Here is a 23737-nt window from a genome sequence, read left to right on the forward strand (position 1 = left end):
ACATCTCGGTCCCTGAACTGATCCCGGCTGGGTGCTGCCCTTGTTCCCGACCCCGACAAATACTCCTGAGCCCACATCTCGGGCCCTGCACTGAATCGGGTGGGCCCTGCCCATCTTCCAGCCCCGACAAACTCTCCTGAGCCCACATCACGGTCCCTGCACTGAAGCAGGCTGGGTGCTTCCCATGTTCAAGCCCCGACAAGCACTCCTGAGCCCACATCTCGGGCCCTGCACCGACGCAGTCTGGGTCCTGCCCTTGTTCAAGCCGCTGAACAAATACCCCTGAGCCGGCTTCTCTGTCCCTGCCGTGAACCAGGCCAGGAGCTGCACGTGTTGAAGCCACTGACCAACACTTCTGGGCCTGCCTCTGATTCTCAGGCTGGTTCCTGGCCTGAGGTAAGCCCCCAGCAAACAGTATTGAGCCCACAGCTGGCTCCCTGCTCCTGAACTCAACTAAGGTGTGTCCTCCCCTTGTTCAACCACCCTCCCCACCCCCACCCCCCAGGAAACACCACTGTGCCCGCATCTCACTCGCTGCATTGAACCAGGCTGGGTCCTGCGCTTGTTCAAACCCCCGACAAATCCTCCTGAGCCCACCCCTCGGTCCCTGCACTGAACCAGGCTGGATCCTCCCTTTGTTCAAGCCCCTGACAAACACACCTGACACCACCTCTCGGTCCCGTCATCGAGCCAGGCTGGGTCCTGCCCATGATCAAGCAGCCGATAAACACTCCTTGGAGCACATCTCGGTCCCTGCACTGATCCAGGCTGGATCCTGCCCTTGTTCATCCCGACAGACACTCCCGAGGCCACAGCACAGTCCCTGTCATGACCCAGGCTGGGTCCTGCCTTTGTTCAAGCCCCTGACAAACACTCTTGAGCCCACATCTCGGTCCATGCAACTGAATCGGGTCGGCCCTGCCCATGCCCAAGCTCTTTGTAGAACGCATATATCGTGTGTCAGGACTATAGGATGGCTGGTTTAGCTTGATCCTCTTGCTGCTCCAGGCCCCACAGGCTTGGGCCACAGGGCAGGCTGGGATGTGTTCTCACATGGAGAACAGAACCACTTTGAAAGGGCCTCCATAGGGTCGATGGCAGCCGTGCATGTCTCCGACACCGGTGAGTCGTGGGACTTAACGGGGAGCTGTCCTTAGCGTCTCCCTGGCCGGCATTCGCACAAGGTTCAGGGGGGGGTCCCTCATGCCAGCAGAGCGGGCCTCGTTTCTCCCTCTGCGCACAGTGTGGCCACGGCACCTCAGGCTTGTGCAGCTTTCACGTCGGCCCAGCGAGGGAGGGAGGGTCGCCCGTCCCCTTCTGCGCTTCAGCAGTGACCGCCCACTGTTGGCTTTCAAGGTCGAGAAAGCACTCTCCGAACGTGTGGACTAAAACCCTCTGAACTCCCACCGGTGAAACTCACTCAGGACGAGAAGGGCTTGCCTTCACGCCAAGGATAAGCGTCTCTTCTGAGCGCTGGTGTCCACAGAGTTGCAGACGGCAACAGCACTACTTAGAGAGACGGAGACACACAGACACCAGCGCCTGCTACACACGCGGAAGGATTGCCCAACACAGTGCTATGCCAGAAGCAAAGATACAGAGACACAGAGCGAGCGCTGTACACTAAGGCGCTGGTGTTCCCGAACAGTGGAGATCCACTGTAGCACTGTAGGTGGGGTTCTTCCCTACTCCCCTAGCATCCGGACAGCAGCAGGCTCTCTGTCCCTTGAAGAAAAGTATCCAGCCCCTTGGCACCCCTGCGTATCCCTTGGATACTCAGGGAGAGCTCTCAGTTATTGCCAGTCCCAGGGGACACAGGAGTGTGCGGTTCGGACGGCGGAGCAGGAACCCGTGCTTGGAATTTCCAGAGCCAGGCCAATGACAGCGCCTGGGGCTAGCCCGGCCACATGCAAAACCCTGTCCCTCCCTGGAGCAGAATCTGGCCACGTGGGGGCGCTGGAGCAGCACAGGAACCCCGGAAGATGCCCTCCGGTCTGGGGGCGTGTCCATAAGAGTGCCGCCCACTACCCTGTCGGCCATTGGTCTAGATTTGGGCCAGCAGTCTGTGCATGGCTCACAGCCTAGGCCCCCGCCTGTTCGCCGGATCTCCTAGGGCCCGTTCACCCCGTCCTGCGTTTCTGGCACCCCTTTCTTCGGCCTCACGCCAACACCCCCACACAGCAGCCCCCGCCTTCTGACAATCCCCCTCACTCCCCGCCCCCAAAAGAGCTAGTCGGTCCCACAGGTTTACTGCAGCCTGGGCCGCCATTACGCCCCACTTGTTGTGCTCTTATGTCGCGTCCCTTCGCCTCTGCCCCAGCTCGGGGTCACCGCCAAGGCCAAGAGGAACGTGAGAGGCGGTCAGAGGAAGGCGGGAGCGTCCCGGGACCCCGCACCTTCCAAGTTGTGAGCCCAGGTACTCAGGGGGCAGGGCCCCGCCCCCACCCCCCCTCCCCCACCCCGCAGCCTGCCGTCGTGATGCAGTGCGCAGCTGGGACCTTGTCACCAGCAGTTGTCACGCCAGGCCAAGAGGCCACCCTCTTCAGGGTGGAGGCGGTGGAGGAGGGCGAGGCCCTGGTGGACGGAGACGTGGCGGGGATCGGGCGGGAGTTCCAGCTGCTTGCGGAAGACATCGTGGAGGAGGTGGAGGTTGTGGCGGATGAGGAGCAGGAACAGCGGCCCTCCCAGGAGCTAGAGGAGAAGACGGTGGAGGAGCAGGGCCAGGAAAGGCCCGGAGGCCCTTGTGAGCGCCAGGAGCTGGATGCCCTGCAGGCACTGGCCGCCCTGCAGGTAGAACTGAGCTCTGAGCGTGAGCAAAACCGCAGGGCTTACGTTCAGTTCATGCGCAAGAACCATCAGAGGAGGAAGCGTCACTTGGCTCGGAGGAGCGCCATCATCCAGGGCATCCCTGGCTTCTGGGCCAAAGCTGTATCCTTTGCGCTGCTCCTTGGGGTCCGCTGCTCAGGAGGACGAGGAAGGGGAGAAGGGGCAGGAGCAGGCGGAGGGGGTGGAGGCGAGGGCACAGGAAGGGCGCCGGAGGCCACTGAAGGAAATGCGGTCCTGGGCAATTGGCAGGCTCCAAAGGCACAGCCGAGTAGGGCCTGGGCAGGGCCACAGGTGGACGTGTCGCAGCCATGCCTTTGAGTGTCTCCTTCAGGCCTGCATCTGAGGAGGCGCAGCCCCCGAGGCCTCTAAGTCAACATTGACCAGAGACGGTACACAAGAGCAGCGTTCGCAGACAGTTATTGGTGTAAATGTGGGTGATCCCGGCACATTGCTGGGGCATGTGAGTCATTCACACACACACGCACACACGCACACGCACACGCACACACACACACACGTACACATAAACACACACACACATACCCAAGAAGCCCTTTACTTTCAGACACGGTTTGTCACAAGGACTGCAAGTCTGACCGTATAAGCAGTGACAGGCCACTACCCAGCATACACAGGTCTGGAGGAGCAGAGTAGCGGTCAGAAACAGCCCCTGCTTGGGGAATGCAGATGCACACCATCCCAAGGGGCCCAGAGCCATGAGCGTGTCTGATGGTATGGCAGGTCCTGAGGATATCAGCAGTGGCCGGGCAAGAGGCAGTGCCCGCCAAGCTCCTTGCAGATGCGTGTTCCAGTATCCTTGTTCCACCCCAGACTAGGGCTGATGCTCCTGGCTCTTCTTGGCCGGCATGTGGCCTGAATGGCTCCTTGACCTAAAGCAGATTATGAGCCACCCTCAAGTCTCCGTCCTGATCAGCGACCAAGATCAAGACTTTCTCGGCTACATGATGGACTTGAAGGTCAGTGAGGGAGACTGAGGAAGGGTGGGTATGGGACCTGGCGGGGAGTGGGAGGAACGTGTTAGCCATGTTCCTGTGCTGTGAGACTTTGGAGAGGCATCGGGGAAGCTGATCATGCCTGCCTTGGAGGCAAGCTGAGGCCCCTAGAAGCTTGCACCTTTTCCCTCCTCGCTATCCTGGCAGGTGCAGGTGCGGAGCCATCCGCCGTCCCGCTGCAAGCTGATCTTTTCCTTTCGGGACAACCCCTACTTCTTGAACTCGGTGATCATTAAGGAGTATTACCTTGACATCACTGGTAAAAGGTGGCTCCCGGGGTGATGAGTGTGGGTGTGCAAGCGTGTGGATGATGCACCTGCGGTGTCCACCCCAGTCTCCCCTGTCTGTCTGCAGGGTACAGGGCACGTCGATCCACTCCAGTCCACTGGTTCTGGGACTTTGAACGGGGAGCCCCCAGCCGCAGGCTGGACACCAGGAGCCTTAACTTTCTCAACTGGCTGTCAGGCCACAACGGCCCAGAATCGAACAGGATTGCTGAGGTGGGGTTGCTTTGGGCTTGCACACAGTTGGTGGTTGATGTTGGAGTTCTTGGCTGCTCATGGGAGGGTTGGGAGCCTGGTCAGCCCCTGGCTGACCTTGCTCGTGTTGCCTGCAGATCATCAGCGAAGACGTGTGGGACGATCCCCTGAAGTACTACCTCAGGGAGGAAGGTTCGTCCATGAGAGACAACTGACAGAAACACATGTGGTGATGGGGTCTGGAGGTAGGCCCCGTAGGGACAGCCGAATAGTAGCTGGGACACAGTACTTTCTTTCGCAAGTGGGGATGCTCAGGCTCATGCAAACTGGCTGCAGAGCCAGAGCCTGAGTCAAGCATGTAGCAGGTGACTTGCTGAGACTGGGGGCTGGGGGGGACTCGGTGTGTCCGAGAGCGCAGTAAGTCCCCCTCCAGTCAGCTGTGGTGGCAGCGCGAGAGTCCTAGGTGATACGACTAGAGGCAGGGTGAATTAAGTGCCTGTGTCAGAATCATCTGTCCTTGGGTCCTGCCATTCCCCCGGCGTCCTTCCTCTCACTGAGTTTGAGAATGCCTGGGCCCTTCACTTCCGCCCCTTAACCTAGGATGGCCTGTCATTGAAAGGGCGTCCTGTCCAGGGCCCCAGTGCACCTGTGCGCTGACTTTGGGATCTTGTGTGAATTTCCACATCCAATACTCTGATCTCACCAGCACCACACCTGCTGAGCTTGAAGTTGCTTCAGGGAAAATCCGGACGTCTCTGGGAGGAGGTGGACAGGGAGCCCCAAGGGCAGGACATGGTGCCTAGTGACACCATCTCCGTCATTGCTGGACACGGGTCTTCGGCTCCTGAAACCCCTGTGTTCCCTGTTTGCGTCCGTGTCCACGTGCCAAGCATGTGTGTGTGTACACGCGTGTGCTTGTGTCACCTGTCTTTATGCGGGGGTGTGTGTGTGTGTCCGGCCCAGGGCGGACGCAGAGATGAAGGCGACGGGAGAGGAGGTGACGAGCGACCAGAAGAGGAGGCACGAGGCGTCCCCAGGCTGACGGAGGTTGGTCACCGACTCTCCGCATGACCGTATCCGGGATGGGAATGAGGAAAAGATGGCCAGTGATACCTGCGGACCGTGGCTCGAGAAATCCGCAATTAGACCAAATCCAAAACACGCTCGCCACTTCTAACTTGTGGTTGTGTGTGCTTGGACCAGGGAGAGGGAAGTGCATGGTCTGAGGATTCCGCGAGGGCAAATCAGGTGGGGCGGGGCTTTGAAACCGCTGCCTGAGGAGCCCTCAGTCCATGGGGACGTGGGCCGGCCTCTGGAAATGGTGGGCGAGGGTACGGCTGGACCCGGGGTGGAGAGGAGGCCAAGTTCCTGTAGAGAAGAGCAGAGACCCGAAGGAGAAAGAGGCACAGATTGCCTGCTGCACTGGGGACTTGTTCCACACACGGAAGAAGGAGACCCGGGAGGGCCCTGGGCCAGTGCTGCCCAGGATCGGCCCATCGGCCCGCACGCTGTCTCCGCGAGGGTGGCACACACTGGCATGATGCGAAACACAACGCAAGATGTGCTAAGCTAGGCTGTCCGTGCAAAACCACAGGCACGCGAGGAGAGACAGGGTGTGAGCGTGGCAGACGTCCAGGCATTTCCAGCCTCCTCGGCAGGGCAGAAAGGCGAGGGAGGCGCAGGTGTGGGTGTACGTGTGCGTCCCTCTGCCGGAGTGTGCCTGTGAGGGAGGGAAGAGGGAGGAAGCAAGGACGGTGGGCTACTTGCATGTGCCAAGGGACCTCGGGAGAATGGCAGACAGGGAAGCCCCTGGGGGCGGTTGAGAGCCTGCTGGTGGATTTCAGGGCCCAGGGGCTAGGCATTAGCGGCCCTGCCAAAGACACCCCATGGGTCGTGCTCCAAGTCCTGACGTGAATTCCTTCCTTCCTCTGGGGTCTTGCCCCCGGCTGTGGGGGTGGGGGGTGGGGGGGGGCCAGAGGGGCTAAGGGGCGCGTCTGCCCCAGACGGAGGTTTCTGGCAGCGTCGCTGGAGCAGAATCTCTGATTCTGTCGTAGGGCATCTGCACCAGATGACACTCAGAGGCACCCTGCCTTCCAGGTGACCGTCTTGGATGTCCCCGGGCCCAAGCGGGGACTGGCTTCCTTGGCATGTGGGCTGTGTAGGCAAGCAGGGATGCCTGACTGTCGGGAATTCTAGCTGGGCCTAATGAGAGCAACTGAAAGAGAGTCTTGGCATTTAGCAAAGCAGTGAGGCCCGGGTGGTACAAGGCCTCTTGGTGCCTTTGAGGTAGCAAAGCTGCTTTCTGCCCAGGGAGGCATGAGCTGTGGGCCCAGACAGGGCCGGGTGCCCAGGGCAGCATCGGTTCAGGGACTGAGTGGGTCTGGGTAGTGTTAAAGAGAAGGGACGGCGTGTAGGGTTGCCGCCTTACCTTTACGGCCTCAGGTTCCGTGCCTTGTATCGGAAGAGTGCCTGTATCCACGTGCTCCTTCTTCACAAGACTGGATCAGACCCAGGCCTGTCACAGTCTCTTGGGGCCCTTGCAGGCCCGGGCGTCTCTTTGGCCTTTTCCTGCTACAGGGAGACAGGGAGACAGGTGCACTCAGCAAGCTACACAGGTGGGAAGCACAGGGGCCTCACTCGGAGTGTTGTGGGCCCTGACGGCTGGTGGGCTAGTAACAGGGCCACGCCATTGACAAGGAACGACCTAGATAGATGCACACGGAGAAAGCGGTTCTCCAAGTCAGCGGAGGCCAGCGCTCCTTGTTTTCTGGTTCCCTGAGGGAAGGCACAGACAATGGATCCGGCCAACGTGACTGGTACTGTGAAGCTGTCCAAGGTGATGGGAGAAGGCAGAACACAGGCGCCTGTCACTCAGCTGGCCACAGCGAGCAAATCCTGGGTCCTGCCCTTGCCCAAACCCCCGACAAATACTCCTGAGCGCACATCTCGGTTCCCTGCACCGAACCAGGCCAGGTCCTGCACTTCTTCAAGCCCCCGACCGACACTCCTGGGCCAGCATCGGACTCTCAGGCTTGTTCCTGGCCTTAGTCAAGCCCCCGGAACACATTCCTGAGCCCACAACGCGCTCTGTACCCCTGAACTACGGTGTGTCCTCCCCTTGTTCAAGCCCCCAGGAAACACTACTGAGCCCGCATCTCACTCGCTGCATTGAACCTGGCTGGCTCCTTGTCTTGTTCAAGCCCCCGACAGATACTCCGGAACCCACATCCCGGTCCCTGCACTGAAGCAGCCTGGGTGCTTCCCATGTTCAAGCCCCGACAAGCACTCCTGAGCCCACATCTCGGGCCCTGCACCGACGCAGTCTGGGTCCTGCCCTTGTTCAAGCCGCTGAACAAATACCCCTGAGCCGGCTTCTCTGTCCCTGCCGTGAACCAGGCCAGGAGCTGCACGTGTTGAAGCCACTGACCAACACTTCTGGGCCTGCCTCTGATTCTCAGGCTGGTTCCTGGCCTGAGGTAAGCCCCCAGCAAACAGTATTGAGCCCACAGCTGGCTCCCTGCTCCTGAACTCAACTAAGGTGTGTCCTCCCCTTGTTCAACCACCCTCCCCCCCCCCCACCCCCCAGGAAACACCACTGTGCCCGCATCTCACTCGCTGCATTGAACCAGGCTGGGTCCTGCGCTTGTTCAAACCCCCGACAAATCCTCCTGAGCCCACCCCTCGGTCCCTGCACTGAACCAGGCTGGATCCTCCCTTTGTTCAAGCCCCTGACAAACACACCTGACACCACCTCTCGGTCCCGTCATCGAGCCAGGCTGGGTCCTGCCCATGATCAAGCAGCCGATAAACACTCCTTGGAGCACATCTCGGTCCCTGCACTGATCCAGGCTGGATCCTGCCCTTGTTCATCCCGACAGACACTCCCGAGGCCACAGCACAGTCCCTGTCATGACCCAGGCTGGGTCCTGCCTTTGTTCAAGCCCCTGACAAACACTCTTGAGCCCACATCTCGGTCCATGCAACTGAATCGGGTCGGCCCTGCCCATGCCCAAGCTCTTTGTAGAACGCATATATCGTGTGTCAGGACTATAGGATGGCTGGTTTAGCTTGATCCTCTTGCTGCTCCAGGCCCCACAGGCTTGGGCCACAGGGCAGGCTGGGATGTGTTCTCACATGGAGAACAGAACCACTTTGAAAGGGCCTCCATAGGGTCGATGGCAGCCGTGCATGTCTCCGACACCGGTGAGTCGTGGGACTTAACGGGGAGCTGTCCTTAGCGTCTCCCTGGCCGGCATTCGCACAAGGTTCAGGGGGGGGTCCCTCATGCCAGCAGAGCGGGCCTCGTTTCTCCCTCTGCGCACAGTGTGGCCACGGCACCTCAGGCTTGTGCAGCTTTCACGTCGGCCCAGCGAGGGAGGGAGGGTCGCCCGTCCCCTTCTGCGCTTCAGCAGTGACCGCCCACTGTTGGCTTTCAAGGTCGAGAAAGCACTCTCCGAACGTGTGGACTAAAACCCTCTGAACTCCCACCGGTGAAACTCACTCAGGACGAGAAGGGCTTGCCTTCACGCCAAGGATAAGCGTCTCTTCTGAGCGCTGGTGTCCACAGAGTTGCAGACGGCAACAGCACTACTTAGAGAGACGGAGACACACAGACACCAGCGCCTGCTACACACGCGGAAGGATTGCCCAACACAGTGCTATGCCAGAAGCAAAGATACAGAGACACAGAGCGAGCGCTGTACACTAAGGCGCTGGTGTTCCCGAACAGTGGAGATCCACTGTAGCACTGTAGGTGGGGTTCTTCCCTACTCCCCTAGCATCCGGACAGCAGCAGGCTCTCTGTCCCTTGAAGAAAAGTATCCAGCCCCTTGGCACCCCTGCGTATCCCTTGGATACTCAGGGAGAGCTCTCAGTTATTGCCAGTCCCAGGGGACACAGGAGTGTGCGGTTCGGACGGCGGAGCAGGAACCCGTGCTTGGAATTTCCAGAGCCAGGCCAATGACAGCGCCTGGGGCTAGCCCGGCCACATGCAAAACCCTGTCCCTCCCTGGAGCAGAATCTGGCCACGTGGGGGCGCTGGAGCAGCACAGGAACCCCGGAAGATGCCCTCCGGTCTGGGGGCGTGTCCATAAGAGTGCCGCCCACTACCCTGTCGGCCATTGGTCTAGATTTGGGCCAGCAGTCTGTGCATGGCTCACAGCCTAGGCCCCCGCCTGTTCGCCGGATCTCCTAGGGCCCGTTCACCCCGTCCTGCGTTTCTGGCACCCCTTTCTTCGGCCTCACGCCAACACCCCCACACAGCAGCCCCCGCCTTCTGACAATCCCCCTCACTCCCCGCCCCCAAAAGAGCTAGTCGGTCCCACAGGTTTACTGCAGCCTGGGCCGCCATTACGCCCCACTTGTTGTGCTCTTATGTCGCGTCCCTTCGCCTCTGCCCCAGCTCGGGGTCACCGCCAAGGCCAAGAGGAACGTGAGAGGCGGTCAGAGGAAGGCGGGAGCGTCCCGGGACCCCGCACCTTCCAAGTTGTGAGCCCAGGTACTCAGGGGGCAGGGCCCCGCCCCCACCCCCCCTCCCCCACCCCGCAGCCTGCCGTCGTGATGCAGTGCGCAGCTGGGACCTTGTCACCAGCAGTTGTCACGCCAGGCCAAGAGGCCACCCTCTTCAGGGTGGAGGCGGTGGAGGAGGGCGAGGCCCTGGTGGACGGAGACGTGGCGGGGATCGGGCGGGAGTTCCAGCTGCTTGCGGAAGACATCGTGGAGGAGGTGGAGGTTGTGGCGGATGAGGAGCAGGAACAGCGGCCCTCCCAGGAGCTAGAGGAGAAGACGGTGGAGGAGCAGGGCCAGGAAAGGCCCGGAGGCCCTTGTGAGCGCCAGGAGCTGGATGCCCTGCAGGCACTGGCCGCCCTGCAGGTAGAACTGAGCTCTGAGCGTGAGCAAAACCGCAGGGCTTACGTTCAGTTCATGCGCAAGAACCATCAGAGGAGGAAGCGTCACTTGGCTCGGAGGAGCGCCATCATCCAGGGCATCCCTGGCTTCTGGGCCAAAGCTGTATCCTTTGCGCTGCTCCTTGGGGTCCGCTGCTCAGGAGGACGAGGAAGGGGAGAAGGGGCAGGAGCAGGCGGAGGGGGTGGAGGCGAGGGCACAGGAAGGGCGCCGGAGGCCACTGAAGGAAATGCGGTCCTGGGCAATTGGCAGGCTCCAAAGGCACAGCCGAGTAGGGCCTGGGCAGGGCCACAGGTGGACGTGTCGCAGCCATGCCTTTGAGTGTCTCCTTCAGGCCTGCATCTGAGGAGGCGCAGCCCCCGAGGCCTCTAAGTCAACATTGACCAGAGACGGTACACAAGAGCAGCGTTCGCAGACAGTTATTGGTGTAAATGTGGGTGATCCCGGCACATTGCTGGGGCATGTGAGTCATTCACACACACACGCACACACGCACACGCACACGCACACACACACACACGTACACATAAACACACACACACATACCCAAGAAGCCCTTTACTTTCAGACACGGTTTGTCACAAGGACTGCAAGTCTGACCGTATAAGCAGTGACAGGCCACTACCCAGCATACACAGGTCTGGAGGAGCAGAGTAGCGGTCAGAAACAGCCCCTGCTTGGGGAATGCAGATGCACACCATCCCAAGGGGCCCAGAGCCATGAGCGTGTCTGATGGTATGGCAGGTCCTGAGGATATCAGCAGTGGCCGGGCAAGAGGCAGTGCCCGCCAAGCTCCTTGCAGATGCGTGTTCCAGTATCCTTGTTCCACCCCAGACTAGGGCTGATGCTCCTGGCTCTTCTTGGCCGGCATGTGGCCTGAATGGCTCCTTGACCTAAAGCAGATTATGAGCCACCCTCAAGTCTCCGTCCTGATCAGCGACCAAGATCAAGACTTTCTCGGCTACATGATGGACTTGAAGGTCAGTGAGGGAGACTGAGGAAGGGTGGGTATGGGACCTGGCGGGGAGTGGGAGGAACGTGTTAGCCATGTTCCTGTGCTGTGAGACTTTGGAGAGGCATCGGGGAAGCTGATCATGCCTGCCTTGGAGGCAAGCTGAGGCCCCTAGAAGCTTGCACCTTTTCCCTCCTCGCTATCCTGGCAGGTGCAGGTGCGGAGCCATCCGCCGTCCCGCTGCAAGCTGATCTTTTCCTTTCGGGACAACCCCTACTTCTTGAACTCGGTGATCATTAAGGAGTATTACCTTGACATCACTGGTAAAAGGTGGCTCCCGGGGTGATGAGTGTGGGTGTGCAAGCGTGTGGATGATGCACCTGCGGTGTCCACCCCAGTCTCCCCTGTCTGTCTGCAGGGTACAGGGCACGTCGATCCACTCCAGTCCACTGGTTCTGGGACTTTGAACGGGGAGCCCCCAGCCGCAGGCTGGACACCAGGAGCCTTAACTTTCTCAACTGGCTGTCAGGCCACAACGGCCCAGAATCGAACAGGATTGCTGAGGTGGGGTTGCTTTGGGCTTGCACACAGTTGGTGGTTGATGTTGGAGTTCTTGGCTGCTCATGGGAGGGTTGGGAGCCTGGTCAGCCCCTGGCTGACCTTGCTCGTGTTGCCTGCAGATCATCAGCGAAGACGTGTGGGACGATCCCCTGAAGTACTACCTCAGGGAGGAAGGTTCGTCCATGAGAGACAACTGACAGAAACACATGTGGTGATGGGGTCTGGAGGTAGGCCCCGTAGGGACAGCCGAATAGTAGCTGGGACACAGTACTTTCTTTCGCAAGTGGGGATGCTCAGGCTCATGCAAACTGGCTGCAGAGCCAGAGCCTGAGTCAAGCATGTAGCAGGTGACTTGCTGAGACTGGGGGCTGGGGGGGACTCGGTGTGTCCGAGAGCGCAGTAAGTCCCCCTCCAGTCAGCTGTGGTGGCAGCGCGAGAGTCCTAGGTGATACGACTAGAGGCAGGGTGAATTAAGTGCCTGTGTCAGAATCATCTGTCCTTGGGTCCTGCCATTCCCCCGGCGTCCTTCCTCTCACTGAGTTTGAGAATGCCTGGGCCCTTCACTTCCGCCCCTTAACCTAGGATGGCCTGTCATTGAAAGGGCGTCCTGTCCAGGGCCCCAGTGCACCTGTGCGCTGACTTTGGGATCTTGTGTGAATTTCCACATCCAATACTCTGATCTCACCAGCACCACACCTGCTGAGCTTGAAGTTGCTTCAGGGAAAATCCGGACGTCTCTGGGAGGAGGTGGACAGGGAGCCCCAAGGGCAGGACATGGTGCCTAGTGACACCATCTCCGTCATTGCTGGACACGGGTCTTCGGCTCCTGAAACCCCTGTGTTCCCTGTTTGCGTCCGTGTCCACGTGCCAAGCATGTGTGTGTGTACACGCGTGTGCTTGTGTCACCTGTCTTTATGCGGGGGTGTGTGTGTGTGTCCGGCCCAGGGCGGACGCAGAGATGAAGGCGACGGGAGAGGAGGTGACGAGCGACCAGAAGAGGAGGCACGAGGCGTCCCCAGGCTGACGGAGGTTGGTCACCGACTCTCCGCATGACCGTATCCGGGATGGGAATGAGGAAAAGATGGCCAGTGATACCTGCGGACCGTGGCTCGAGAAATCCGCAATTAGACCAAATCCAAAACACGCTCGCCACTTCTAACTTGTGGTTGTGTGTGCTTGGACCAGGGAGAGGGAAGTGCATGGTCTGAGGATTCCGCGAGGGCAAATCAGGTGGGGCGGGGCTTTGAAACCGCTGCCTGAGGAGCCCTCAGTCCATGGGGACGTGGGCCGGCCTCTGGAAATGGTGGGCGAGGGTACGGCTGGACCCGGGGTGGAGAGGAGGCCAAGTTCCTGTAGAGAAGAGCAGAGACCCGAAGGAGAAAGAGGCACAGATTGCCTGCTGCACTGGGGACTTGTTCCACACACGGAAGAAGGAGACCCGGGAGGGCCCTGGGCCAGTGCTGCCCAGGATCGGCCCATCGGCCCGCACGCTGTCTCCACGAGGGTGGCACACACTGGCATGATGCGAAACACAACGCAAGATGTGCTAAGCTAGGCTGTCCGTGCAAAACCACAGGCACGCGAGGAGAGACAGGGTGTGAGCGTGGCAGACGTCCAGGCATTTCCAGCCTCCTCGGCAGGGCAGAAAGGCGAGGGAGGCGCAGGTGTGGGTGTACGTGTGCGTCCCTCTGCCGGAGTGTGCCTGTGAGGGAGGGAAGAGGGAGGAAGCAAGGACGGTGGGCTACTTGCATGTGCCAAGGGACCTCGGGAGAATGGCAGACAGGGAAGCCCCTGGGGGCGGTTGAGAGCCTGCTGGTGGATTTCAGGGCCCAGGGGCTAGGCATTAGCGGCCCTGCCAAAGACACCCCATGGGTCGTGCTCCAAGTCCTGACGTGAATTCCTTCCTTCCTCTGGGGTCTTGCCCCCGGCTGTGGGGGTGGGGGGTGGGGGGGGCCAGAGGGGCTAAGGGGCGCGTCTGCCCCAGACGGAGGTTTCTGGCAGCGTCGCTGGAGCAGAATCTCTGATTCTGTCGTAGGGCATCTGCACCAGATGACACTCAGAGGCACCCTGCCTTCCAGGTGACCGTCTTGGATGTCCCCGGGCCCAAGCGGGGACTGGCTTCCTTGGCATGTGGGCTGTGTAGGCAAGCAGGGATGCCTGACTGTCGGGAATTCTAGCTGGGCCTAATGAGAGCAACTGAAAGAGAGTCTTGGCATTTAGCAAAGCAGTGAGGCCCGGGTGGTACAAGGCCTCTTGGTGCCTTTGAGGTAGCAAAGCTGCTTTCTGCCCAGGGAGGCATGAGCTGTGGGCCCAGACAGGGCCGGGTGCCCAGGGCAGCATCGGTTCAGGGACTGAGTGCGTCTGGGTAGTGTTAAAGAGAAGGGACGGCGTGTAGGGTTGCCGCCTTACCTTTACGGCCTCAGGTTCCGTGCCTTGTATCGGAAGAGTGCCTGTATCCACGTGCTCCTTCTTCACAAGACTGGATCAGACCCAGGCCTGTCACAGTCTCTTGGGGCCCTTGCAGGCCCGGGCGTCTCTTTGGCCTTTTCCTGCTACAGGGAGACAGGGAGACAGGTGCACTCAGCAAGCTACACAGGTGGGAAGCACAGGGGCCTCACTCGGAGTGTTGTGGGCCCTGACGGCTGGTGGGCTAGCAACAGGGCCACGCCATTGACAAGGAACGACCTAGATAGATGCACACGGAGAAAGCGGTTCTCCAAGTCAGCGGAGGCCAGCGCTCCTTGTTTTCTGGTTCCCTGAGGGAAGGCACAGACAATGGATCCGGCCAACGTGACTGGTACTGTGAAGCTGTCCAAGGTGATGGGAGAAGGCAGAACACAGGCGCCTGTCACTCAGCTGGCCACAGCGAGCAAATCCTGGGTCCTGCCCTTGCCCAAACCCCCGACAAATACTCCTGAGCGCACATCTCGGTTCCCTGCACCGAACCAGGCCAGGTCCTGCACTTCTTCAAGCCCCCGACCGACACTCCTGGGCCAGCATCGGACTCTCAGGCTTGTTCCTGGCCTTAGTCAAGCCCCCGGAACACATTCCTGAGCCCACAACGCGCTCTGTACCCCTGAACTACGGTGTGTCCTCCCCTTGTTCAAGCCCCCAGGAAACACTACTGAGCCCGCATCTCACTCGCTGCATTGAACCTGGCTGGCTCCTTGTCTTGTTCAAGCCCCCGACAGATACTCCGGAACCCACATCCCGGTCCCTGCACTGAAGCAGCCTGGGTGCTTCCCATGTTCAAGCCCCGACAAGCACTCCTGAGCCCACATCTCGGGCCCTGCACCGACGCAGTCTGGGTCCTGCCCTTGTTCAAGCCGCTGAACAAATACCCCTGAGCCGGCTTCTCTGTCCCTGCCGTGAACCAGGCCAGGAGCTGCACGTGTTGAAGCCACTGACCAACACTTCTGGGCCTGCCTCTGATTCTCAGGCTGGTTCCTGGCCTGAGGTAAGCCCCCAGCAAACAGTATTGAGCCCACAGCTGGCTCCCTGCTCCTGAACTCAACTAAGGTGTGTCCTCCCCTTGTTCAACCACCCTCCCCCCCCCCACCCCCCAGGAAACACCACTGTGCCCGCATCTCACTCGCTGCATTGAACCAGGCTGGGTCCTGCGCTTGTTCAAACCCCCGACAAATCCTCCTGAGCCCACCCCTCGGTCCCTGCACTGAACCAGGCTGGATCCTCCCTTTGTTCAAGCCCCTGACAAACACACCTGACACCACCTCTCGGTCCCGTCATCGAGCCAGGCTGGGTCCTGCCCATGATCAAGCAGCCGATAAACACTCCTTGGAGCACATCTCGGTCCCTGCACTGATCCAGGCTGGATCCTGCCCTTGTTCATCCCGACAGACACTCCCGAGGCCACAGCACAGTCCCTGTCATGACCCAGGCTGGGTCCTGCCTTTGTTCAAGCCCCTGACAAACACTCTTGAGCCCACATCTCGGTCCATGCAACTGAATCGGGTCGGCCCTGCCCATGCTCAAGCTCTTTGTAGAACGCATATATCGTGTGTCAGGACTATAGGATGGCTGGTTTAGCTTGATCCTCTTGCTGCTCCAGGCCCCACAGGCTTGGGCCACAGGGCAGGCTGGGATGTGTTCTCACATGGAGAACAGAACCACTTTGAAAGGGCCTCCATAGGGTCGATGGCAGCCGTGCATGTCTCCGACACCGGTGAGTCGTGGGACTTAACGGGGAGCTGTCCTTAGCGTCTCCCTGGCCGGCATTCGCACAAGGTTCAGGGGGGGGTCCCTCATGCCAGCAGAGCGGGCCTCGTTTCTCCCTCTGCGCACAGTGTGGCCACGGCACCTCAGGCTTGTGCAGCTTTCACGTCGGCCCAGCGAGGGAGGGAGGGTCGCCCGTCCCCTTCTGCGCTTCAGCAGTGACCGCCCACTGTTGGCTTTCAAGGTCGAGAAAGCACTCTCCGAACGTGTGGACTAAAACCCTCTGAACTCCCACCGGTGAAACTCACTCAGGACGAGAAGGGCTTGCCTTCACGCCAAGGATAAGCGTCTCTTCTGAGCGCTGGTGTCCACAGAGTTGCAGACGGCAACAGCACTACTTAGAGAGACGGAGACACACAGACACCAGCGCCTGCTACACACGCGGAAGGATTGCCCAACACAGTGCTATGCCAGAAGCAAAGATACAGAGACACAGAGCGAGCGCTGTACACTAAGGCGCTGGTGTTCCCGAACAGTGGAGATCCACTGTAGCACTGTAGGTGGGGTTCTTCCCTACTCCCCTAGCATCCGGACAGCAGCAGGCTCTCTGTCCCTTGAAGAAAAGTATCCAGCCCCTTGGCACCCCTGCGTATCCCTTGGATACTCAGGGAGAGCTCTCAGTTATTGCCAGTCCCAGGGGACACAGGAGTGTGCGGTTCGGACTGCGGAGCAGGAACCCGTGCTTGGAATTTCCAGAGCCAGGTCAATGACAGCGCCTGGGGCTAGCCCGGCCACATGCAAAACCCTGTCCCTCCCTGGAGCAGAATCTGGCCACGTGGGGGCGCTGGAGCAGCACAGGAACCCCGGAAGATGCCCTCCGGTCTGGGGGCGTGTCCATAAGAGTGCCGCCCACTACCCTGTCGGCCATTGGTCTAGATTTGGGCCAGCAGTCTGTGCATGGCTCACAGCCTAGGCCCCCGCTTGTTCGCCGGATCTCCTAGGGCCCGTTCACCCCGTCCTGCGTTTCTGGCACCCCTTTCTTCGGCCTCACGCCAACACCCCCACACAGCAGCCCCCGCCTTCTGACAATCCCCCTCACTCCCCGCCCCCAAAAGAGCTAGTCGGTCCCACAGGTTTACTGCAGCCTGGGCCGCCATTACGCCCCACTTGTTGTGCTCTTATGTCGCGTCCCTTCGCCTCTGCCCCAGCTCGGGGTCACCGCCAAGGCCAAGAGGAACGTGAGAGGCGGTCAGAGGAAGGCGGGAGCGTCCCGGGACCCCGCACCTTCCAAGTTGTGAGCCCAGGTACTCAGGGGGCAGGGCCCCGCCCCCACCCCCCCTCCCCCACCCCGCAGCCTGCCGTCGTGATGCAGTGCGCAGCTGGGACCTTGTCACCAGCAGTTGTCACGCCAGGCCAAGAGGCCACCCTCTTCAGGGTGGAGGCGGTGGAGGAGGGCGAGGCCCTGGTGGACGGAGACGTGGCGGGGATCGGGCGGGAGTTCCAGCTGCTTGCGGAAGACATCGTGGAGGAGGTGGAGGTTGTGGCGGATGAGGAGCAGGAACAGCGGCCCTCCCAGGAGCTAGAGGAGAAGACGGTGGAGGAGCAGGGCCAGGAAAGGCCCGGAGGCCCTTGTGAGCGCCAGGAGCTGGATGCCCTGCAGGCACTGGCCGCCCTGCAGGTAGAACTGAGCTCTGAGCGTGAGCAAAACCGCAGGGCTTACGTTCAGTTCATGCGCAAGAACCATCAGAGGAGGAAGCGTCACTTGGCTCGGAGGAGCGCCATCATCCAGGGCATCCCTGGCTTCTGGGCCAAAGCTGTATCCTTTGCGCTGCTCCTTGGGGTCCGCTGCTCAGGAGGACGAGGAAGGGGAGAAGGGGCAGGAGCAGGCGGAGGGGGTGGAGGCGAGGGCACAGGAAGGGCGCCGGAGGCCACTGAAGGAAATGCGGTCCTGGGCAATTGGCAGGCTCCAAAGGCACAGCCGAGTAGGGCCTGGGCAGGGCCACAGGTGGACGTGTCGCAGCCATGCCTTTGAGTGTCTCCTTCAGGCCTGCATCTGAGGAGGCGCAGCCCCCGAGGCCTCTAAGTCAACATTGACCAGAGACGGTACACAAGAGCAGCGTTCGCAGACAGTTATTGGTGTAAATGTGGGTGATCCCGGCACATTGCTGGGGCATGTGAGTCATTCACACACACACGCACACACGCACACGCACACGCACACACACACACACGTACACATAAACACACACACACATACCCAAGAAGCCCTTTACTTTCAGACACGGTTTGTCACAAGGACTGCAAGTCTGACCGTATAAGCAGTGACAGGCCACTACCCAGCATACACAGGTCTGGAGGAGCAGAGTAGCGGTCAGAAACAGCCCCTGCTTGGGGAATGCAGATGCACACCATCCCAAGGGGCCCAGAGCCATGAGCGTGTCTGATGGTATGGCAGGTCCTGAGGATATCAGCAGTGGCCGGGCAAGAGGCAGTGCCCGCCAAGCTCCTTGCAGATGCGTGTTCCAGTATCCTTGTTCCACCCCAGACTAGGGCTGATGCTCCTGGCTCTTCTTGGCCGGCATGTGGCCTGAATGGCTCCTTGACCTAAAGCAGATTATGAGCCACCCTCAAGTCTCCGTCCTGATCAGCGACCAAGATCAAGACTTTCTCGGCTACATGATGGACTTGAAGGTCAGTGAGGGAGACTGAGGAAGGGTGGGTATGGGACCTGGCGGGGAGTGGGAGGAACGTGTTAGCCATGTTCCTGTGCTGTGAGACTTTGGAGAGGCATCGGGGAAGCTGATCATGCCTGCCTTGGAGGCAAGCTGAGGCCCCTAGAAGCTTGCACCTTTTCCCTCCTCGCTATCCTGGCAGGTGCAGGTGCGGAGCCATCCGCCGTCCCGCTGCAAGCTGATCTTTTCCTTTCGGGACAACCCCTACTTCTTGAACTCGGTGATCATTAAGGAGTATTACCTTGACATCACTGGTAAAAGGTGGCTCCCGGGGTGATGAGTGTGGGTGTGCAAGCGTGTGGATGATGCACCTGCGGTGTCCACCCCAGTCTCCCCTGTCTGTCTGCAGGGTACAGGGCACGTCGATCCACTCCAGTCCACTGGTTCTGGGACTTTGAACGGGGAGCCCCCAGCCGCAGGCTGGACACCAGGAGCCTTAACTTTCTCAACTGGCTGTCAGGCCACAACGGCCCAGAATCGAACAGGATTGCTGAGGTGGGGTTGCTTTGGGCTTGCACACAGTTGGTGGTTGATGTTGGAGTTCTTGGCTGCTCATGGGAGGGTTGGGAGCCTGGTCAGCCCCTGGCTGACCTTGCTCGTGTTGCCTGCAGATCATCAGCGAAGACGTGTGGGACGATCCCCTGAAGTACTACCTCAGGGAGGAAGGTTCGTCCGTGAGAGACAACTGACAGAAACACATGTGGTGATGGGGTCTGGAGGTAGGCCCCGTAGGGACAGCCGAATAGTAGCTGGGGCACAGTACTTCCTTTCGCAAGTGGGGATGCTCAGGCTCATGCAAACTGGCTGCAGAGCCAGAGCCTGAGTCAAGCATGTAGCAGGTGACTTGCTGAGACTGGGGGCTGGGGGGGACTCGGTGTGTCCGAGAGCGCAGTAAGTCCCCCTCCAGTCAGCTGTGGTGGCAGCGCGAGAGTCCTAGGTGATACGACTAGAGGCAGGGTGAATTAAGTGCCTGTGTCAGAATCATCTGTCCTTGGGTCCTGCCATTCCCCCGGCGTCCTTCCTCTCACTGAGTTTGAGAATGCCTGGGCCCTTCACTTCCGCCCCTTAACCTAGGATGGCCTGTCATTGAAAGGGCGTCCTGTCCAGGGCCCCAGTGCACCTGTGCGCTGACTTTGGGATCTTGTGTGAATTTCCACATCCAATACTCTGATCTCACCAGCACCACACCTGCTGAGCTTGAAGTTGCTTCAGGGAAAATCCGGACGTCTCTGGGAGGAGGTGGACAGGGAGCCCCAAGGGCAGGACATGGTGCCTAGTGACACCATCTCCGTCATTGCTGGACACGGGTCTTCGGCTCCTGAAACCCCTGTGTTCCCTGTTTGCGTCCGTGTCCACGTGCCAAGCATGTGTGTGTGTACACGCGTGTGCTTGTGTCACCTGTCTTTATGCGGGGGTGTGTGTGTGTGTCCGGCCCAGGGCGGACGCAGAGATGAAGGCGACGGGAGAGGAGGTGACGAGCGACCAGAAGAGGAGGCACGAGGCGTCCCCAGGCTGACGGAGGTTGGTCACCGACTCTCCGCATGACCGTATCCGGGATGGGAATGAGGAAAAGATGGCCAGTGATACCTGCGGACCGTGGCTCGAGAAATCCGCAATTAGACCAAATCCAAAACACGCTCGCCACTTCTAACTTGTGGTTGTGTGTGCTTGGACCAGGGAGAGGGAAGTGCATGGTCTGAGGATTCCGCGAGGGCAAATCAGGTGGGGCGGGGCTTTGAAACCGCTGCCTGAGGAGCCCTCAGTCCATGGGGACGTGGGCCGGCCTCTGGAAATGGTGGGCGAGGGTACGGCTGGACCCGGGGTGGAGAGGAGGCCAAGTTCCTGTAGAGAAGAGCAGAGACCCGAAGGAGAAAGAGGCACAGATTGCCTGCTGCACTGGGGACTTGTTCCACACACGGAAGAAGGAGACCCGGGAGGGCCCTGGGCCAGTGCTGCCCAGGATCGGCCCATCGGCCCGCACGCTGTCTCCGCGAGGGTGGCACACACTGGCATGATGCGAAACACAACGCAAGATGTGCTAAGCTAGGCTGTCCGTGCAAAACCACAGGCACGCGAGGAGAGACAGGGTGTGAGCGTGGCAGACGTCCAGGCATTTCCAGCCTCCTCGGCAGGGCAGAAAGGCGAGGGAGGCGCAGGTGTGGGTGTACGTGTGCGTCCCTCTGCCGGAGTGTGCCTGTGAGGGAGGGAAGAGGGAGGAAGCAAGGACGGTGGGCTACTTGCATGTGCCAAGGGACCTCGGGAGAATGGCAGACAGGGAAGCCCCTGGGGGCGGTTGAGAGCCTGCTGGTGGATTTCAGGGCCCAGGGGCTAGGCATTAGCGGCCCTGCCAAAGACACCCCATGGGTCGTGCTCCAAGTCCTGACGTGAATTCCTTCCTTCCTCTGGGGTCTTGCCCCCGGCTGTGGGGGTGGGGGGTGGGGGGGGCCAGAGGGGCTAAGGGGCGCGTCTGCCCCAGACGGAGGTTTCTGGCAGCGTCGCTGGAGCAGAATCTCTGATTCTGTCGTAGGGCATCTGCACCAGATGACACTCAGAGGCACCCTGCCTTCCAGGTGACCGTCTTGGATGTCCCCGGGCCCAAGCGGGGACTGGCTTCCTTGGCATGTGGGCTGTGTAGGCAAGCAGGGATGCCTGACTGTCGGGAATTCTAGCTGGGCCTAATGAGAGCAACTGAAAGAGAGTCTTGGCATTTAGCAAAGCAGTGAGGCCCGGGTGGTACAAGGCCTCTTGGTGCCTTTGAGGTAGCAAAGCTGCTTTCTGCCCAGGGAGGCATGAGCTGTGGGCCCAGACAGGGCCGGGTGCCCAGGGCAGCATCGGTTCAGGGACTGAGTGGGTCTGGGTAGTGTTAAAGAGAAGGGACGGCGTGTAGGGTTGCCGCCTTACCTTTACGGCCTCAGGTTCCGTGCCTTGTATCGGAAGAGTGCCTGTATCCACGTGCTCCTTCTTCACAAGACTGGATCAGACCCAGGCCTGTCACAGTCTCTTGGGGCCCTTGCAGGCCCGGGCGTCTCTTTGGCCTTTTCCTGCTACAGGGAGACAGGGAGACAGGTGCACTCAGCAAGCTACACAGGTGGGAAGCACAGGGGCCTCACTCGGAGTGTTGTGGGCCCTGACGGCTGGTGGGCTAGCAACAGGGCCACGCCATTGACAAGGAACGACCTAGATAGATGCACACGGAGAAAGCGGTTCTCCAAGTCAGCGGAGGCCAGCGCTCCTTGTTTTCTGGTTCCCTGAGGGAAGGCACAGACAATGGATCCGGCCAACGTGACTGGTACTGTGAAGCTGTCCAAGGTGATGGGAGAAGGCAGAACACAGGCGCCTGTCACTCAGCTGGCCACAGCGAGCAAATCCTGGGTCCTGCCCTTGCCCAAACCCCCGACAAATACTCCTGAGCGCACATCTCGGTTCCCTGCACCGAACCAGGCCAGGTCCTGCACTTCTTCAAGCCCCCGACCGACACTCCTGGGCCAGCATCGGACTCTCAGGCTTGTTCCTGGCCTTAGTCAAGCCCCCGGAACACATTCCTGAGCCCACAACGCGCTCTGTACCCCTGAACTACGGTGTGTCCTCCCCTTGTTCAAGCCCCCAGGAAACACTACTGAGCCCGCATCTCACTCGCTGCATTGAACCTGGCTGGCTCCTTGTCTTGTTCAAGCCCCCGACAGATACTCCGGAACCCACATCCCGGTCCCTGCACTGAAGCAGCCTGGGTGCTTCCCATGTTCAAGCCCCGACAAGCACTCCTGAGCCCACATCTCGGGCCCTGCACCGACGCAGTCTGGGTCCTGCCCTTGTTCAAGCCGCTGAACAAATACCCCTGAGCCGGCTTCTCTGTCCCTGCCGTGAACCAGGCCAGGAGCTGCACGTGTTGAAGCCACTGACCAACACTTCTGGGCCTGCCTCTGATTCTCAGGCTGGTTCCTGGCCTGAGGTAAGCCCCCAGCAAACAGTATTGAGCCCACAGCTGGCTCCCTGCTCCTGAACTCAACTAAGGTGTGTCCTCCCCTTGTTCAACCACCCTCCCCCCCCCCACCCCCCAGGAAACACCACTGTGCCCGCATCTCACTCGCTGCATTGAACCAGGCTGGGTCCTGCGCTTGTTCAAACCCCCGACAAATCCTCCTGAGCCCACCCCTCGGTCCCTGCACTGAACCAGGCTGGATCCTCCCTTTGTTCAAGCCCCTGACAAACACACCTGACACCACCTCTCGGTCCCGTCATCGAGCCAGGCTGGGTCCTGCCCATGATCAAGCAGCCGATAAACACTCCTTGGAGCACATCTCGGTCCCTGCACTGATCCAGGCTGGATCCTGCCCTTGTTCATCCCGACAGACACTCCCGAGGCCACAGCACAGTCCCTGTCATGACCCAGGCTGGGTCCTGCCTTTGTTCAAGCCCCTGACAAACACTCTTGAGCCCACATCTCGGTCCATGCAACTGAATCGGGTCGGCCCTGCCCATGCCCAAGCTCTTTGTAGAACGCATATATCGTGTGTCAGGACTATAGGATGGCTGGTTTAGCTTGATCCTCTTGCTGCTCCAGGCCCCACAGGCTTGGGCCACAGGGCAGGCTGGGATGTGTTCTCACATGGAGAACAGAACCACTTTGAAAGGGCCTCCATAGGGTCGATGGCAGCCGTGCATGTCTCCGACACCGGTGAGTCGTGGGACTTAACGGGGAGCTGTCCTTAGCGTCTCCCTGGCCGGCATTCGCACAAGGTTCAGGGGGGGGTCCCTCATGCCAGCAGAGCGGGCCTCGTTTCTCCCTCTGCGCACAGTGTGGCCACGGCACCTCAGGCTTGTGCAGCTTTCACGTCGGCCCAGCGAGGGAGGGAGGGTCGCCCGTCCCCTTCTGCGCTTCAGCAGTGACCGCCCACTGTTGGCTTTCAAGGTCGAGAAAGCACTCTCCGAACGTGTGGACTAAAACCCTCTGAACTCCCACCGGTGAAACTCACTCAGGACGAGAAGGGCTTGCCTTCACGCCAAGGATAAGCGTCTCTTCTGAGCGCTGGTGTCCACAGAGTTGCAGACGGCAACAGCACTACTTAGAGAGACGGAGACACACAGACACCAGCGCCT

General features: G+C 60.2%; 3 protein-coding genes across 3 annotated transcripts; all 3 read left to right on the forward strand.

Moving 5' to 3' along the window:
• Positions 1-2400: 2400 nt before the first annotated feature.
• On the forward strand, positions 2401-4533 carry LOC132344587 (testis-specific Y-encoded protein 1-like; the record flags this gene model as incomplete). Its single annotated transcript, XM_059884253.1, has 6 exons — positions 2401-2416; positions 2513-2928; positions 3726-3803; positions 3987-4098; positions 4194-4339; positions 4456-4533. Coding segments are annotated over 6 exons (846 nt in total), but the record flags the coding sequence as incomplete, so codon positions are not given.
• A 5266-nt stretch (positions 4534-9799) lies between these two features.
• On the forward strand, positions 9800-11932 carry LOC132344588 (testis-specific Y-encoded protein 1-like; the record flags this gene model as incomplete). Its single annotated transcript, XM_059884254.1, has 6 exons — positions 9800-9815; positions 9912-10327; positions 11125-11202; positions 11386-11497; positions 11593-11738; positions 11855-11932. Coding segments are annotated over 6 exons (846 nt in total), but the record flags the coding sequence as incomplete, so codon positions are not given.
• Positions 11933-17196: 5264 nt separating this feature from the next.
• LOC132344589 (testis-specific Y-encoded protein 1-like) lies at positions 17197-19329 on the forward strand (the record flags this gene model as incomplete). Its single annotated transcript, XM_059884255.1, has 6 exons — positions 17197-17212; positions 17309-17724; positions 18522-18599; positions 18783-18894; positions 18990-19135; positions 19252-19329. Coding segments are annotated over 6 exons (846 nt in total), but the record flags the coding sequence as incomplete, so codon positions are not given.
• Positions 19330-23737: the final 4408 nt, after the last annotated feature.

The sequence above is a fragment of the Bos taurus genome, chromosome Y (genome assembly GCF_002263795.3).
Source record: "Bos taurus isolate L1 Dominette 01449 registration number 42190680 breed Hereford chromosome Y, ARS-UCD2.0, whole genome shotgun sequence".
Taxonomy (NCBI): domain Eukaryota; kingdom Metazoa; phylum Chordata; class Mammalia; order Artiodactyla; family Bovidae; genus Bos; species Bos taurus.